Source organism: Eleutherodactylus coqui, chromosome 12, assembly GCF_035609145.1.
Source record: "Eleutherodactylus coqui strain aEleCoq1 chromosome 12, aEleCoq1.hap1, whole genome shotgun sequence".
Classification (NCBI taxonomy): Eukaryota; Metazoa; Chordata; class Amphibia; order Anura; family Eleutherodactylidae; genus Eleutherodactylus; species Eleutherodactylus coqui.
Window position 1 is genome coordinate 112,353,305 of NC_089848.1, and position 18,753 is coordinate 112,372,057.

The window sequence follows — 18,753 nt, forward strand, 5'->3', positions numbered from 1 at the left end:
GCGCGCAATAACTTTTTTATTTTTCCGTCGACATAGTTGAGCAAGGGCTCGTTTTTTGCGAGACGTCCTATAGTTAACGTTGGTACCATTGTGGAATACATATGACTTTTTGATCGCTTTTTATTGCATTTTTCTGGGAGACAGGGTGACTGAAAAAGTGCATTTCTGGCATTCTTTATTTTTTTTTCGGATTACGTTCACTGTGGGGGGTAAATAATGCACTATTTTGATAGATCAGACATTTACGGACGCGGCGATACCAAATATGTATTTTTCTTTTAGGGTTTAGATTTTTTATTATAGATATGGCAAAAGGAGGGTGATTTAACTTGTATTCCTTTTTTTCCCTAATCTCCCTACAAATTTTTTCACAAAGGTTATGCAATACATTATATATACCCAAAAATGATGCCATCAAAACGTACAACTTCTCCAGCAAAAAACAAGCCCTCATACGGCCGTGTCAATTGAAAAATAAAAAAGTTATGGCTCTTGGAACGCGACTGCAAAATTAGTTGAAATTAAATGATTGTCCCATTTAAAAAACCAGCCCTGATGGGCACGACAGGGTGGTAGGAAACCCGCCACTCAAGGGGTTAAGGCCCAAAATATCATTAGTGTGAAAGGGTTGAGGAGACAATGTTATGTTATCTGGAGGTGTCACATAGAGGAAAACAGTAAAAATAAATCAATCTTTTCTTTTTGTCTAGTGCCACAAACAAAGATATTGGCAACAGGAGGAGCATCATGCAATCAAGACATTTTACAGGTACATTTTTACACCTTGTGTTGTGATTAAGTAGGACTGTTTTGAGTATTTTAAGGTGGTTTCACATCTCCGCTGGAACCTCTGGCCGGAGGCTCTGTCACAGATGTGGCTGAAAATACTGGAAGAAGTATGCGCTGCATGCAGATCTTTATCTTTTAATCAAAAAACGGCCAGCTGAGCGGAAAGCGGACGGACCCCATTAGGAAAGCAGAATCCCCAGCACAGATGTGACACCATCCTTACATAATTATGGTCAGGGAAATGATAAACCATTTACGATGCTTTATGATGGATTAATTGGAATTATTAAAAAGTAGTATTGAAACATGATAGAAGCTGTGAAGTTCTGCAAATTGCACAAAAAAGTATATAAAACTGTAAAATATGTCCATAAATCTCTAGATAATTTACACATTTCTGATGATTTAAAGGGGTTGTACTAAGATTGCAAGTTTTTCCCTAGTGAAAGCATAGGAAATAACTAGGTGATTGGTGGGGGTCGTATTGCTGAGACTCCTACCGAACTTCAGAACAAGACTCCTGTTCTCCTGTTCTACCTATTACTACAGGGAGAGACAAAAACTGGTGGCTCAGTGCAGTGGTCCAGAAGCATCTAAATTACTGGAACGATTAGGTTCAACTTCTCCTTTATTTAGCGATTTAGATAACCAGTAGAGATGAGCGAGCACCAAAATGCTCGGGTGCTCGTTACTCGAGTCAAACTTTCAGTGGTGCTCGAGAGTTCGTTTCGAGTAACGAACCCCATTGAAGTCAATGGGCGACTCGAGCATTTTTGTATATGACTGGTGCTCTGCTAAGGTTTTTATTTGTGAAAATCTTAGCAAATCACCAAAGTCATGTAAAAAACACAGAAATGGATAGGGCAGGCGAGGAGCAACATGCAGGGCTGCATTTCGGGCTCCGAGGTCTCACTATTAAGCCACAATAGTGGCAAGACTGAGACCCCCCCCCCCCTCCCCACTGTCAGAATAACGATCGTTCTCCTCTGCCACGGCTGTAACAGCTGTGGCAGACAAGAACGATGTTAGCCCATTGAATTCAATGGAGCCGGCAATACAGCTGGCTCCATTGAAAGCAATGGGCTGCCGGCGAGCGCGGGATGAATTTTCGGGAAGGGCTTAAAAATATAAGCCCTTACCTGAAAAAGAAAGATTTTAGTGTAAAAAAGAATAAAAATGCAGGCATTCTCTTCAATGGAGCCGCTGCTGCTGCGGCCGGCGATTCCATTGAAGACTATGGTCCGCTGGCACACCTGAATTCTTTTTCAGGGAAGGACTTTACATATAAGCCATTCCCTGGAAATGAATTAAAAGTGATTTAAAAAACAAAAAAAATAGATACTCACCTCCCTTCAGCTTCCAGGACACAGCAGCGTGTTCTCCTGCTGTCCCCTGCACTGTGGTGCTGAACTGCTGTCATTCAGCTGAGAGCTGCGCTGAGCCAATCAGAGGCAGCATTCACTCACCCATTCATGAATTCATGAATGGGTGTGAGTGAAATCTGCCTCTGATTGGCTCAGCGCTGAGCCAATCAGGGGCATGTCTGACTCACACCCCCTTCACACCCACTGCAGGCCAGCCGCGCTGAACTCCGTCTGCCGGGACAAGGTGAGTATATATATTTTTTTATTTTTACACATTTCTGGATGAATTGCAGGGAAGGGCTTATATATTTAAGCCCTTCCCGACAATTCATCCCGCAATCGCCGGCAGCCCATTGCTTTCAATGGAGCCGGCTGTATTGCCGGGTTCCTTTGAATTCAATGGTCAGTGCTCGTTTAATCGAGATGAGTACCACGTGGTGCTCGTCACGAGTAACGAGCATCTCGAGCACCCTAATACTCGAACGAGCATCAAGCTCGGACGAGTATGCTCGCTCATCTCTAATAACCAGCATTAAAATATGCATTTCGGGGCAAGACTCCTTCATTAGTTCAGCTGGATTACATACAGTCAGGGACCCAATGAACATCAGTTGTGACCTCATATTCACCAGGGCCCTGACTGTATGTAATCAAGCTGAGCCGATGAAGGAGTCTTGCCCCGATACGCATATTCTAGTTGGGACATCACGTTTTTTTTATTCTGCATCTGTAAAATTCACACACAGATTTCACCTATAGACGGGGCTAAAACTGTGCGTGGATCCACGGCAAAGTATGGCAGGATTCCTGTAATCCTGGTTTTAGAGGCAGAAGCTATGCAAAAAAATCTACATCCTTCATATCCTATTACTGCAACCCGTAATGAACTACTCAGTGCCTCCCTATAGTAATGTGCCTGCTGTGGCCCCTCACTATGGTCCAATGATGTAAAAGTGCCCCCGCCGTGGTCCAAGGATTGTAATAATGCCTCTCGCTATTGTCCCATCATGTAATAGTGCCTTTCGATGTTGTCCCATCATGTAATAGTGGCTCCACTATTAGGATAACCATACTATCTTTTCTTCCATCAATTTCACATACAAATTTCAGAAGTGTGTCCTGGCCTGGTTGCAGATCTCCGGACCTGAACTCCGAACATCATACACACGTCTGATATTTGGAGTTCCGGTCCGTAGGCCTGCGGTCAGACTGAAACACACTTCAGATATCTGTTCGTGAAACAAATGGAAAAAAAAGTCAGTGTGGTTGGGCCCTAAGTATTAATGCACCCTAATTAGCAATATGACTTCTTCTGTGCCTGTGGTTCCATTCAGTAATAGCGACCCATTAATTTAATAGTGGACTCCTCCTCTGTGGCCCTGGAACTCCCACCGTAAATGTCTAGGGCCGCCCTACCTCCGTTCCTACAATTCTGACTCAATGAATCCTAACGACATCTTTATTACATTCAAGCACAGAGGGCTGACCTGCAATGCTGCGCCAAACAGCATAACCCGCTCCTCCTTCCAGCTCTGTCACTTGGTGTACTGGGAACGCTGGCACAGAGGAAGGAGAAGCGTGGTTATGCTGTATAGCACAGCGTCGGAGGCCTCAATGAATGTAATGAAGATGTTGTTAGGCTGCATTGGGGGTTGGAATTATAGGTGCGGAGGCTAGGCTGCCCTAGACATCTGCTGAGGGCCCAGCCTAGGGGGCACATACTTCCCTGTCCAGCCTACCTTTGAGAATTGGAAAGTAGCTTTCTTTGCTTTGGTCCATGGACAAGTTGGACCACCATCCAAGCATCCATTTTTTGGGGGGAAGCACATATTTTTAGGTTCACATAACTTTCAGAGGGCACATACTATTTTGGGGAGAAGGGGGTGTGGGCACATTCTTCTCAAGAAGGCAAATATTTTTAATTTGGGCACATACTTCCTTAAAGAGTCTCATACTTTTTGTTAGGGAGGGCACATATTTTGAATGAGTCATGGCAAATCCACCCTGCCTTTTATATATAAAGAATAAATAGGGGCGATTCCCTTTAATTTGCTAGAAAATGTAACAAATTAATATGAAGATATTGTTATTATTGTGATACTGTACAAATAAATAGATAAATATCATCTAAAATAACAAATGAGACACAAGCGGGTGAGCTGCTCCACCAGGTCCACGAACCCTATAGAATTGTGTGGTAACGAGTATAAAAATGACGAGTTCTATATGACGACAATTAGTCCCAGCGGGCTAATTCTGTGCTGTTCTCTTCATTTGTCTCTTCCACATCTAGGTTTTGTCAGACGTTTTCAATGCTCCGGTGCACACAATTGCCACCGCTAACTCTGCCTGTCTGGGATGCGCGTATCGAGCCGCTCATGGTAAGGAGGCTCATTAAAAATTACTGACGTTCGTATTCCTATCTAATCCTTCAGATCGCACCACCCTCTTGTTACGCCTGTCACACTAGTAGATTTCAGTCAATCTTTTGCGCAGTATCATATTTGTTTTTTTAGTATAAATGTCTGAAGACGACAAAGCCCAAAATGAGCAGCATTGTTAGTTTGGAAGAAGGCGCATTCACGATGCAGGGAGAATGGTAATTAACTGATGTTGACTGAGAAATTAACATTGCAATTGTTGGAATACATCGGCATCTGTAAATTACAGGGTTGGAATAGAAGAGGGAGTTTGATTGCAAAAATGTTACAGTTAATGAAACTACGTGTTAAGTTGCCTTCATTACCTACAGGATATGGCAAGGGAGGGGAAAATGACACAACCGGACAGTTAGTCTATGTAGAAGTCAATGTTTCTGTTGTCCTTGTTGGAGATGGAGTTGATGGAACGCAGGATTCAGGATACTGTCAGGAAGTATGGATTATCTGTTTACTGATAGTATGATGTTGTTTTCTTTGTAATGGTACTGTCTCTTTAAGAGGGGGCAGAAGCGGAGGTTCAGAGCTGAGCAGGAAGAAGAGACAGGAACTAGTGGAGAGAGGTGCTTGGTAGGGGATGGAGGTTGAAGGAGGATTCTCTCCTGGTATACTGCAGTGTTACACATTCAATCCTAAGGACTAAAGAGATACAGTCATTGAGAAGCTTGCAGAGTGTGCAAAAATCATCTAAGCTGCGGACAGAGGTCGAAGGGAGTCACTCCGACTCTGTGGTGCTGAATAGTGAAGTCAGTGCCAAGTGGTTCCTCTGTTCCCTCCTCTCCGATGATGCCTGAACCTGTGCCAGCAGGCTTGGAAGAGAGGCATCCCCGGTCATCCAAGCGTAGAGTTGTTATAGGTATCCCGCACTAATGAACCTAAGGACTGCTTAGTGAGGCAATTATCATTTATTATTACTGATCCCAGTCAAGCGGGCTAGGACTCTGATTAACAACTGTTCTTACAGACTCTTGAACTTTATTGACAGACAGAGATACCCCAAGTCAAAGTTTTTTTTCCTTTTTTTACAGTTACTATAGCTGTTGTGTGTTTAGCAATAGGGACTTCTGCGCCCTATGGGCTCTTTCACACGGGCGTCAGCGTTTTTACGCTCACCCACCTTGACCTAAAAACGTGTGAACGGGCACACAAATCTGCCATTTGTGCGCCCATTCAGATGGCCCGAACCCGCCACACATATGCCAAGCCCGCATTGCCGTTGGGTGGGGGGAGACGGTTAAGCTCTGCTAAACCGTCTCCCCCTTCCCTCCCTCTCGTGGGCTCTCTGCAAGGGGAGGAGGCGGGAGGGGGCGAGAGCTTAGCAACTAGCTCCGCCCCATCCCCTCCCATTGCAAACAGCCGGCAAGGGGCGGAGAAGAGGAGAGAAGTGGGAGGGAGTTTAGCAGTCACGCTTCTAAACTACCTCCCACCTCCCTTCTCCGGCAGCTGTGATAAGCTCCCATAGGAGTCTATGCAGCCGCCTATGTATTCTGGCCAGAAAGATAGTTCCTGGACTATCTTTCTTGTCTGGCGTAAAAGCGCCCGGTGCTATATTGGCTGTCCGGGCGCTTTTATAGGAATACGACCATCTGAACTGATGCATTGGGATCCAATGCATTAGATGGTAGCGTATATCGGCCGGCCGTGAAAACAGTGACCGATAAACACTCGTGTATAAAAGCCCTATGTCTGCCAGGCTGATATCGACCTGAAAAACTGAGAAAGCTCTGAACCTGCTGCCTGCGGTCCCTTACAATACAATGCAGCTGATGGAGCAACCAAAATATACAGTATTTATTTAAGCACAAAAATAGAAATGAACAATGGTAAGATAACAATAACGAGTGACCAATTAGACTTTTAAGTTTAATTACCTAGGTGCTATCTGCTGCTAGCTAAAACATAGGCATAAAAATACCTTGTGAGCAATATCAGCAACACTCTACTAATAGTGGTTCAGATTAACAAGTCTGATGCCCAATTTACTGTTTGGGATCCTCTGCCCTTAGGCTGGGTTCACACGGGGCGGATTTGCCGCGGAAATTCCGTCCAGAATTCCACCGCGGCAAATCCCCCTGCTAATCCTGGGATTAGCCAGCCATGTGGACGAGATTTCTCAGAAATCTTGTCCACACGGGACGGCAAATCCAGCAGAAGCCGGCGCTGTGGCACGGATTCGCCGGCCGCAGCATGCTCATTCTTTTTCTTCTTCCACTGCCGCCGCGCTCTCCTGTATGGGAGCGCCAGCCACAGCGGAAGAGCGAGTGGCTAGGCCGCTTCAAAACCCGCGGCTAATTGCCGTGGGTTTTGAAGCAGCGCTTCTCTCGGCAGAAATCTTGCGGTTTTTCGGTGCGGCCAAACAGTGAGATTTCCCCCGGGATTCCGGTGTGTGTGAACCCAGCCTAAATGTTGTTAATGTTGTCACTTTATTCCCAACAAAATTTCTCTGTTCACAAACAGGAGGTGTTGAAACAATAGCCCCTTAATAGTAGTCAAATTTTCTTTGTTGCCTGCAGCAGACCTACTAGCTAACTATATTTAATCCTTGTTTGGTACGCATACCCAGTGTTTTTGTTGAGGCTGTCCTCACTTACGGTTTGTAATGCGTGAGCTGCAGCTTCTATCGATCGCGTGAGTTGTAAGTGCTCCTCTCTGTTTCCACTCTCAGTCCTCTGCTTGATACTGGTCCAGTCTCCTGTTCTACAGGTCACAGTGATCTTGCTCTATTCTCTACAAACAGCAGTCTCTTTGTTTCCCAATGTGGCACCATATGCCCTCTTAACCCAACAGTCAGCAACATCTCTAGGCTCTCTCTTAGTCCCTGCGCTTCTGTTGTGCAGCAAAAATTGTCTCTTTTTGGCCAACCTCAGCCAATCAGCAAGCATCCATTGAACATGCTCAGTTCTGCTGCACCTGAATTTGGTGCAAATTTTCGCACCTACTGTGATTTTGGCGCAGCTTTTGTTGCACTTTACAGTCCATCGCCATGGCAACTTTTTAACCATTTTGGGTGAATCCCTCACATCTTTTCATGTAGGTGGTTTTAAACTCAAGAGTTTATATAAACCGTTGTACAACACTGGAACTTTTGGATCTTGGCACTAAGCTCCGGCTCCTTTACAAGACATCATGTGCCATCCGTATAGATCAAGAGCAATGTTCCAATGTATTATTTAAGGCTGCTCTCACACATGTTTTAGCGCACCCCATCATAATGATGGGTGATGTGGTGTGCTAAATGGCCAAAAATAGAGCAGAGAACTCTGCAAAATCGCAGTCTGAAATCAGTGGGAGCGTTAGTTTTCCTTATAATGGAGGAATAAAACACATTCAATTTTGCACCTGTAACACAGTAGTCGTGGAACACTATGCCACTGACTAATTTGGTTTTGGGTGACTCCTTGAGGTTACTCTATGGGACCCATGGTTTTCACCCTTTAATCCCTTTTTAAGGAATCTGGTCTTTGTTGCAGGGAACCCGCAGGTTGTTTTACGAGGAGTAATCTCAGTTCATTAACAGCTGACCTAGCTGAGCCAGAAGGCATCAAAGTGTAGTATCAAAGGAAAGTCAAGGACGTAGTCAGTATCAAAGGCCAAAGACAAGACAGGTAGAGTTCATGCAATATCATAAATGGACATAGGACAATAGAGTAAATTAGTCAGGAAACTAGATGAAGTAGGGACGGACAGAAGCTCTGGAAAGCTGGGTATACAGGCAAAGGTCAAAGCCGAGATTCAAACATGATACAGGTACACTTTCACAGAATCACTAGGAAGCTATTGCCCAGGCAACTTCCATCGGAGTGGGTCGGCTAAAACACTTGGGAAGCAACTGGATACACTAGAGGCAGGACAGCTGGTTGAGCAGGCTGGCCTTTAAGAGGCAGTATGAGCACATGCACATGCCCTCTGGGCAAAAGAGACGGCCGGGGAAGCAGTGCCAAAAGCCATGACTGGTAGAACATAGAGGTGCAGAAAGGCACCACCAGCTGCGGCCGGTGGCCATAACAGCACTTTTGGATGCTGTAAAATGTATTTGGATTCTAGACCTTGGTTCTATGGGTTCATAGACATTAGTGATCTCGTATGACTTACTTGATCTCATGTTGAGAGATACATGGAGAGTGCTGCTGCCACTTTTTTATTCCGAGCTGAGCGGTTAGGGCTTAATTGATCGCTGAGGTGACTGCCATGTTAAAGACCGGTCTGTACTGAGACAACCCCTTTAACCCATTCCCGCTGCAGGGCGTAAGTTTACGTCCTGGGAGCGGGGTACTTCCCGCAACAGGGCGTAAACTTACGTCCTGGAGATAGCGCTGGATCACATATGATCCAGCGCTATCCCGCAGCGGGAGCCGGCTGTCAGTCACAGCCGGCGTCTCGCTGCAGCAGCGGGGGGACATCGGAGATGCGCCCGCCACTTTTAACCCCTTCCCTGCCGCGATCTAAGTAGATCGCGGCAGGGGAAGAGTTCACAGCGGGAGCGCGGCTCCCTCTGTGTCTCCGGCCGGAACTCGCGATGTCATCGCGAGAGCCCGGCCTGTCACCATGGCAACAGGACGCCAGACACTGGCGTCCTGTATTGCCTATGCCTGAGATCGCTGTATGAGCGATAAGGCATGGGAGAGCAGTAGCTCTGCCATGCCTTATACCAGCGATCATCAGGACAGTGGTTAAAGTCCCTCAGAGGGACACAAACAGTGTGAAAAAAAGAAAGATTTAAAAAATGAATTAAAATAAATGTAAAAAAAAAGAGTAAAAAACCCATTTTTTATGCTTTTTCTCAGATTAGCATAAAAAAAGGTAAAAAAAAATAAAACCCCACATATTTGGTATTGTCGCGTCCGTAACGATGCGTACAATAAGTTGCACATGCTTTTGACTGTGCACGGGAAAAAACCGCTAAAAAAAAAGCTAAAAAACTGAGGCAAAATGCTCATTTTTAGCATTTTGCCTCACTAAAAACGCAATAAAAGTGATCAAAAAAGTCGTATGTACGCCAAAATGGTACCAATAAAATCTACAGCTCGTCTCGCAAAAAATAAGCCCTCATAGAGCTCTGTACATCAAAAAATAAAAAAGTTACGTGACTTTGAATGCAGCAATTTAGAATAGAAAAAAGATTTCCAAAAAAAAGGGTTTTTATTGCAGAAAAGTGGGAAAACCTAAAAAAAATGTTAGAATTTTGGTATCGTTGTAACCGTACTGGTCTGCAGAAAAAATGGAAAGTCTCATTTATGCTGCATGATTAACGGTGTAAAAAAAAAAATAAAAAAATCTATGGCAGAATTGATGCGTTTTCTCTCTCTGCTATCATTAAAAAAAAAATAAAAATTTTACAATATAGTCTATATACCCAAAATTGGCATCGATAAAAACTACAGTTCGCCACGCAAAAAACAAGCCCTTATACGGCCGCGTCCACGGAAAAATAAAAAAGTTATGGCTTTAGAAACATGGAGATGGAAAAATACCAAAAAATCGCTTGGTCCTCAACGCCAAAATAGGCCATGTCATGAAGGGGTTAAAGGCTAAAGATGCTCTAAAAATGCAGCACCAGAAGTGACCTCTATGCGGCTTGAGAACAGATTTTGAGAGGAAATCTCCAGCACAAAAGTGGATTTTTTGTTCCTTATTAGCAGATAACACGTGTCAGGGTTGCAGGAAAGAAAACCTCCAGAGTTGCTCAGGTCTGAGTCCATTGCAGAACAAGCCATGGTCCACTGCTGAACTCCTGCAGCCGGCTGAATAGCCACGAACCTGACCGGGGTGGACGGCCCCTAGGGTTATACCCTAGAAGGGTATGATGTGATGGACTTTATGCTATATGTTAAGGCGCTAGGCCTGTATGGTGGACATTATCAAGTCTATGTTATTTAGCGTCCAGACGGCTAGGGACTTGTATGTATTACTGTACACTGTGACTTGTACCAACAGTGCGGAGATTGTGTTATGATTGAGGTTGAATTACCATAATAAAAGGACGGATTTACTAAGTTTGTACTAAACTTCTGGTCTGGATGTGGTTTGCTGGTGTGCGACCATCCATCTGGTGGAGGAAAGATGGCCATCTGATGAGTTAACAATAGAGATGAGTGAGCATACTCACTAAGGGAAATTTACTCGAGCGAGCATTGTCCTTAGCGAGTACCTGCCCGCTCGGTAGAAAAGATTCTGGTGCTGACGCGGGTGACAGGTGAGTTGTGAGAGTGAGCAGGGGGGAGAGAGAGATCTCCACTCCATTTCCCCCCGCTCTCCCCCACCGCTCCCTGCCCCCCGCCGGCACTTGAATCTTTTCTTCCGAGCGGGCAGGTATTCGCTAAGGACAATGCTCGCTCGAGTAATTGCCCTTAGCGAGTATGCTCGCTCATCTCTAGTTAACAACCCACAAGTTGACACAACGTGCATAAGTTGAGTAAAGTGGTTTTCTAATACTAAATTAGTATTCGGTTTTCAGCACGCTGTCTGTATCATTAGAGACATAGGTAGGACCAAGCTGAAAACCTTATGATGGGGTCATGGGAGAGAAGAGACTGCTGCAATGACAGGATTTACTTTGAAATTCATACTGCTTTTTGCTAACCAACATTTTGGTTTAGTGAAACAAAAGAAGACGTTCAATAGAATATAGAAGCGTTTGCAGCGTGCAGTCATCAGTTTGCAGCACATTCATCATAATAACACAATGTAAAATTGTATTTATTGCCGATCCGAATATTTAACAATGCGAGAAAACAATAAATGGATGAAATATGTACCTCAGAAAGAAGAAGCATTCCGGGAGCTCAGCCGCGAGGTATATCTCCCTCCATATCATTCTGACACCGATACAGTTAATTGTGAGAAATGTGAGTTTTGTACAACCCATACCGCTGAAACAAAAGTATGGATGGAACACATTACGATTGAGCTTCCGTTGAATAGACCTCATTGTCTTCCTGCCCCAATAGATGGAACCGCCGTCATGATTTCTATATCCATCGTCTTCCATGCTTATTACTTTTCTAATTGTTTTTGAGAAATTTTGATTTTCTGCATATCCCTTTTCCTCGTTTTTTTCCCCCCGTTTGCTTTGTATTCTGAATTTGAGATTTCATAATAGGCTTTCAGAAGGATACGCAGAAATTGTTCCTCGACAAGTATGTATTCATCCCAAGCACTAATTTTAAAGGAGCGATTCAAAAATAAAGGGTACCCTCCTGAACTGATCGAAGCCGCTTACCATAAAGCTAGTATAGATTCAAATCATATAGAAAAAAACCAGAAGAAAAAAGATAAATTTGATACCCAAAAGAATGTTTTATTTGTTACAAAATACAATACACAGCATAATCTCATAGAAAAAATTATTAATAAAAATTGGGAAATCTTAATGAGAGACCCAATACTTCATAGAGAAATTCAAAATAAACCGAAAATCGTCTACCGTAGGAATAAAACTCTACAAAACGCATTAGCTCCCTCAAATCCGGTAAAAAAATTCCAGAATGAAAAACACAGCATACCCACAACGGTTGGAGTGTATAAATGTGGAAGAAAGCGCTGCAAGTGTTGCGACAGTATTGGACAAGGAAGGAAAGAGGTTTATTGTAAAAGACAAAAGAAAAATATAAAAATAAACCAATTCCTTAATTGTTGTTCCCGCTTTATAATCTACTTAATAGAATGCCCATGTAGATTGCAATACATCGGTCGCACTACTAACACTCTAAGTTCTAGATTAAACCAACATAGATTTAAAGGAGATGTCCCGCGCCGAAACGGGTTTTTTTTTTTTTAAACCCCCCCCCCATTCGGCGCGAGACAACCCCGATGCAGGGGTTAAAAAAACCACCCGCACAGCGCTTACCTGAATCCCGGCGGTCCGGTGACTTCAATACTTACCGCTGAAGATGGCCGCCGGGATCTTCTACCTTCGTGGACCGCAGCTCTTCTGTGCGGTCCACTGCCGATTCCAGCCTCCTGATTGGCTGGAATCGGCACGTGACGGGGCGGAGCTACACGGAGCCGCTCTCTGGCACGAGCGGCTCCATAGAAGAAAGCAGAAGACCCGGACTGCGCAAGCGCGGCTAATTTGGCCATCGGAGGGCGAAAATTAGTCGGCACCATGGAGACGAGGACGCTAGCAACGGAGCAGGTAAGTATAAAACTTTTTATAACTTCTGTATGGCTCATAATTAATGCACAATGTACATTACAAAGTGCATTATTATGGCCATACAGAAGTGTATAGACCCACTTGCTGCCTCGGGACAACCCCTTTAATATATCCGTGGGTTATATGAAACATAGTGTTTCACGGCACTTTGCAATGGAACATCAATAAACCCCCAAGGATTTGCGCATCACACCACTGGAACATATCCGCAACCATTCTTTTACACAATTAAAAGCCAGAGAGATGTTCTGGATTTATAGAATGGATTCGTTAGTACCGGTTGGATTGAATGAGGTGTTAGAAAAAATATGAGGGACACTATATTGCAGGAGAATATCAAATTGTATATAACAGCTGGTTTTAACTACTACCTGGTAGATATAAGTAGAGATTATGCATATTATACCAGTAGTTTGCCATGTATTTATCCTTTTATTAGTATATTTATCTGTAATGTCTATTTATATAGTTGTTATTAAGAATGGGAATAATGCTAGGTTTATTATATACACATTATAATTATGGAGATGGATCATTTATTAATAGAGTTTTGAGAGAAAAAACTGTAATTTAATAATATGTATTGATTTATTATACATGATTGTAAGTATATTGCTATTTAGCGTAGTTTTAATACATTTTTCACTAGCCGGAGTCCGGATCCCAGCACGTACGGACACCGCTACGTAAACTGCGTACGTTTTTGCGTAGCTACGTAAGTGACGTAACTTTATCGTATCGTCATATTTAACCACCCGACGCTTGATCAATACGTCAGCGAGGGGGAGACTGGCGTCCCACGATGCAGGCTCCGGACTCCGTGACTACCAAATGTAAGTAATCCTATAAATAGAGATGCTTTGTTTTAATGTGTCATGCACTGATATTAGTGCCGAAACGCGTTGCAAGAATTTTTATTAGTCATATGTTTTTTATGTACTTATTGTACAATTAAATTTATTTTCCTCATTGTGGAGACTTTTTAGTTTCCCTTTTGGTTTGCAAAAAACCCCGATTAAGAGCGCAGTAGGATTTTTCTACTGAGTTATATCTGTTTCTTTCCCCATTTGTGTGGTACAACACCCACTGGGGTTTTTCTACTGCTGCATCTCCTCTTATGAGGATTTTTGGGGACCTTGCATAAAGAAGAACATCTATAGTTCTACAGGTGACCGGGGATCATCGGTGCAAGCGGGTTTTTCTCCCTTAGGTGGGGATCCCGCTTTGCACCAGGTGAGTAAAAATCCCCTTATTTCTCTATTTCGGATCCCTGTATGGTGGCGCGGATCTACACTTTGAGATAATAGGCTTTGTGAAATACTAATAAAATGAAACAATGACTGTGCCGAACAACATGCGCCTGAAGCCCTGCCTTGAATAGCATTGTGATCTATTGCTCTTGGAGAAGACGGCGACCTTGACTTTCTACTGCCGATATTCGCTTCTCCTCTTTAATCAATCTTCGCTTGTACAATATATTTAAAAACTGATCAAGAGCAATTGACAATTGCCGAGTCATCTGCGGTTCACAAACAAGGGGAAACTAAATCTGATTAACATTGTATTTTGTTGGGTAAATTTGTGTTTATAGGAATCCGGTGTCAAATGTGAACTTTTCACAACCAACAACCATTGAAAGAAGAACAATGAGGCGCTGCTATGTCTGTGCAGGGCTTATCTTTTGTGGCCTGCACGGGCGTAAATATAATGTCTGTTTTATTCACAGAAAAAGCCAAAAATACAATACCTGAAGGTCTGCAAAGCAGACACTGGCGATTGGGCCTGCCTTATGGCGATCGTGCCGGTGGCGATTGGGCCTGCCTTATGGCGATCGTGCCTATGGCGACCGTGTCTGCTTTGCAGACCTTCAGGTATTGTATTTTTGGCTTTTTCTGTGAATAATGTTTCTGTTCTTTTCCCTCACCTCTGTGATTTTATGTAATTTATAGTGAGTTAGCGTAGGTACTGACGGAAGTGGTGTGACCTCGGCGCGGCCTTTGCGTTTTGGCCAAAATGCAGTACCAACACCCGCATTTTATTAGTATGCATTAGTACTTTTGTATGTAGTTTTGCTAGTTGGTGGGGGAGCCCAAGATGTCAGCCAGTGTGGCCCACTTTAGAGATACAGGGCAACCCGCTGTTACATCAGCCAGGGTTGATATCCTGTATGGTGGGTCACCATTAGAGATGAGCGAACATACTCGTCCGAGCTTGATGCTCGGGCGAATATTAGGGTGTTCGGGATGCTCGTTACTCGTAACGAACACCACGCGGTGTTCCGGTTACTTTCAGTTTCCTCTCTGAGACGTTAGCGCGCTTTTCTGGCCAATTGAAAGACAGGGAAGGCATTACAACTTCCCCCTGCGACGTTCAAGCCCTATACCACCCCCCTGCTGTGAGTGGCTGGGGCGATCAGATGTCACCCGAGTATAAAAGTCGGCCCCTCCCGCGGCTCGCCTCACATGCCGTGTGAGTTAGTGAGGGAAACTGCTGTTCTATTGGAGTTGCTGTAGGGAGAGTGTTTGTAGTGAGTGTAGGCTTCAAGAACCCCAACGGTCCTTCTTAGGGCCACATCTATCCGTGTGCAGTACTGTGGAGGCTGCTGTTAGCAGTGGAGAAATTTTTTTTTTTTCTCAAAATCGGCAGTGCAGAGCATTGCACCCGGCATTAGGGACAGAAGTGGTGCTTAGGCAGGGAGAGTGTTAGGAGTGAGTGTAGCCTTCAAGAACCTCAACGGTCCTTTCTAGGGCCACATTTAACTGTGTGGAGTACTGTGCAGGCTGCTGTTAGCTGTGTTGCTTTTTTTTTTTTTTCTCAAAATCGGCGGTGCAGAGCATTGCACCCTGCATTGATACTACAGGCACAGAATTGTGTAGGCAGGGCCACAACACAGTTATTAGTCATTGAATAGACGCAGTGGGCCTATCCTTTTAAACAAAAGGGAAAAAAAAGTATATTTGGCCTGCCTCTGACAGCCGTCAGGGCTCTGGGTACGTGTGTGCTGCGTGGAGAACGTAAAAAAATCAGACGCAACCAGCTACGGTTGAGTGCAGCCTTGCGCCAATTTCTTTCCTGCCTGGGAAATACCTGCTCTGCCACAGTTAATAACTCTGCAACAGTAAAGTTCTGTGACACTTTTGCAGGGCCGCAACACAGTGTCAGTTATTAAACTTATTATTCAGTGAATAGACGCAGTGGGCCTATCCTTTTAAACAAAAGGGAAAAAAGTATATTTGCCCTGCCTCTGTCAGTCCTAAGGGCTCTGGGTACGTGTGTGCTGCGTGGAGAACGTAAAAAAATCAGACGCAACCAGCTACGGTTGAGTGCAGCCTTGCGCCAATTTCTTTCCTGCCTGGGAAATACCTGCTCTGCAACAGTTAATAACTCTGCTACAGTAATGTTCTGTGACACTTTTGCAGGGCCACAACACAGTTATATTAGTCAGTGAATAGACGCAGTGGGCCTATCCTTTTAAACAAAAGGGAAAAAAGTATATTTGCCCTGCCTCTGTCAGTCCTAAGGGCTCTGGGTACGTGTGTGCTGCGTGGAGAACCTAAAAAAATCAGACGCAACCAGCTACGGTTGAGTGCAGCCTTGCGCCAATTTCTTTCCTGCCTGGGAAATCAAATCACTGGTAATACAGCATGCTGAGGGGTAGGGGTAGGCCTAGAGGACGTGGACGCGGCCGAGGACGCGGAGGGCCAAGTGAGGGTGTGGGCACAGGCCGAGCTCCTGATCCAGGTGTGTCGCAGCCGACTGCTGCGCGATTAGGAGAGAGGCACGTTTCTGGCGTCCCCACATTCATCGCCCAATTAATGGGTCCACGCGGGAGACCTTTATTAGAAAATGAGCAGTGTGAGCAGGTCCTGTCCTGGATGGCAGAAAGTGCTTCGAGCAACCTATCGTCAACACGCAGTTCTGCGCCGTCCACTGCTGCTAATCCGAATCCTCTGTCTGCTGCTCCTCCTTCCTCCCAGCCTCCTCACTCCACTACAATGACACATGCTCAGGAGCAGGCAGAGTCCCAGGAACTGTTCTCGGGCCCCTGCTCAGATTGGCAGCAGTGGTTCCTCTCCCACCAGAGGAGTTTATCGTCACTGATGCACAACCATTGGAAAGTTCCCGGGGTCCGGGGGATGAGGCTGGGGACTTCCGCCAACTGTCTCAAGACCTTTCAGTGGGTGAGGAGGACGATGACGATGAGACACAGTTGTCTTGCAGTGAGGTAGTAGTAAGGGCAGTAAGTCCGAGGGAGGAGCGCACAGAGGATTCGGAGGAAGAGCAGCAGGACGATGAGGTGACTGACCCCACCTGGTGTGCAACGCCTACACAGGACAGGTCTTCAGAGGGGGAGGCACGGGCAGCAGCAGGGCAGGTTGCAAGAGGCAGTGCGGTGGCCAGGGGTAGAGGCAGGGCCAGACCGAATAATCCACCAAGTGTTTCCCAAAGCGCACCCTCGCGCCATGCCACCCTGCAGAGGCCGAGGTGCTCTAAGGTCTGGCAGTTTTTCACCGAGACGCCTGACGACCGACGAACAGTGGTGTGCAACCTTTGTCACGCCAAGATCAGCCGGGGAGCCACCACCAACAGCCTGACCACCACCAGCATGCGCAGACATATGATGGCCAAGCACCCCACAAGGTGGGACGAAGGCCGTTCACCGCCTCCGGTTTGCACCGCTGCCTCTCCCCCTGTGCCCCAACTTGCCACTGAGATCCAACCCCCCTCTCAGGACACAGGCACGACCGTCTCATGGCCTGCACCCACACCCTCACCTCCGCTGTCCTCGGCCCCATCCAGCAATGTCTCGCAGCGCACAGTCCAGCCGTCGCTAGCGCAAGTGTTGGAGCGCAAGCGCAAGTACGCCGCCACGCACCCGCACGCTCAATCGTTAACTGTCCACATAGCCAAATTCATCAGCCTTGAGATGCTGCCGTATAGGGTTGTGGAAACGGAGGCTTTCAAAGCTATGATGGCGGCGGCGGCCCCGCGCTACTCAGTTCCCAGTCGCCACTACTTTTCCCGATGTGCCGTCCCAGCCCTGCACGACCACGTCTCCCGCAACATTGTACGCGCCCTCACCAATGCGGTTAGTGGCAAGGTCCACTTAACTACGGACACGTGGACAAGCACAGGCGGGCAGGGCCACTACATCTCCCTGACGGCACATTGGCGAATTTAGTGGAGGCTGGGACAGAGTCAGAGCCTGGGACCGCTCACGTTCTACCCACCCCCAGAATTGCGGGCCCCAGCTCGGTGGTGGTATGTTCGGCGGTGTATGCTTCTTCCACTAAAGCACCCTCCTCCTCCTCCTCAACCTCTGTCTCGCAATCTAGATGTGTCAGCAGCAGCAGGACGTCGCCAGCAGTCGGTGTCGCGCGGCGTGGCAGCACATCGGTGGGCAAGCGTCAGCAGGCCGTGCTGAAACTACTCAGCTTAGGAGATAGGAGGCACACGGCCCACGAACTGCTGTAGGGTCTGACAGAGCAGACCGACCGTTGGCTTGCGCCGCTGAGCCTCCAACCGGGCATGGTCGTGTGTGACAACGGCCGTAACCTGGTGGCGGCTCTGCAGCTCGGCAGCCTCACGCATGTGCCATGCCTGGCCCACGTCTTTAATTTGGTGGTTCAGCGCTTTCTGAAAAGCTACCCACGCTTGTCAGACCTGCTCGTAAAGGTGCGACGGCTCTGCGCACATTTCCGCAAGTCCCACACGGACGCTGCCACCCTGCGCACCCTGCAACATCGCTTTAATCTGCCAGTACACCGACTGCTGTGCGACGTGCCCACACGGTGGAACTCTACGCTCCACATGCGTAGAGCTATAGTCGAATACCAACTCCAACATGGGCGGCACAGTGGGAGTCAGCCTCCTCAATTCTTTTCAGAAGAGTGGGCCTGGTTGGCAGACATCTGCCAGGTCCTTCGAAACTTTGAGCAGTCTACCCAGGTGGTGAGCGGCGATGCTGCAATCATTAGCGTCACCATTCCTCTGCTATGCATCTTGA

At 46.1% G+C, this 18,753-nt stretch overlaps 1 protein-coding gene across 5 annotated transcripts in view; it reads left to right on the forward strand.

The window, feature by feature from the left end:
* XYLB (xylulokinase) overlaps window positions 1-18,753 on the forward strand; it is a 138,901-nt gene that overhangs the window by 102,446 nt on the left and 17,702 nt on the right. For 4 of the 5 annotated variants that reach the window (XM_066584847.1, XM_066584846.1, XM_066584848.1 and 1 more), the window contains exons 17-18: window positions 711-769; window positions 4,447-4,534. In XM_066584847.1, the coding sequence (XP_066440944.1) occupies window positions 711-769; window positions 4,447-4,534 (147 nt within the window). Of the gene's footprint in view, window positions 1-710; window positions 770-4,446; window positions 4,535-13,395; window positions 13,580-18,753 lie in introns of all 5 variants that reach the window. The other variant, XR_010787317.1, reaches the window with a different exon arrangement.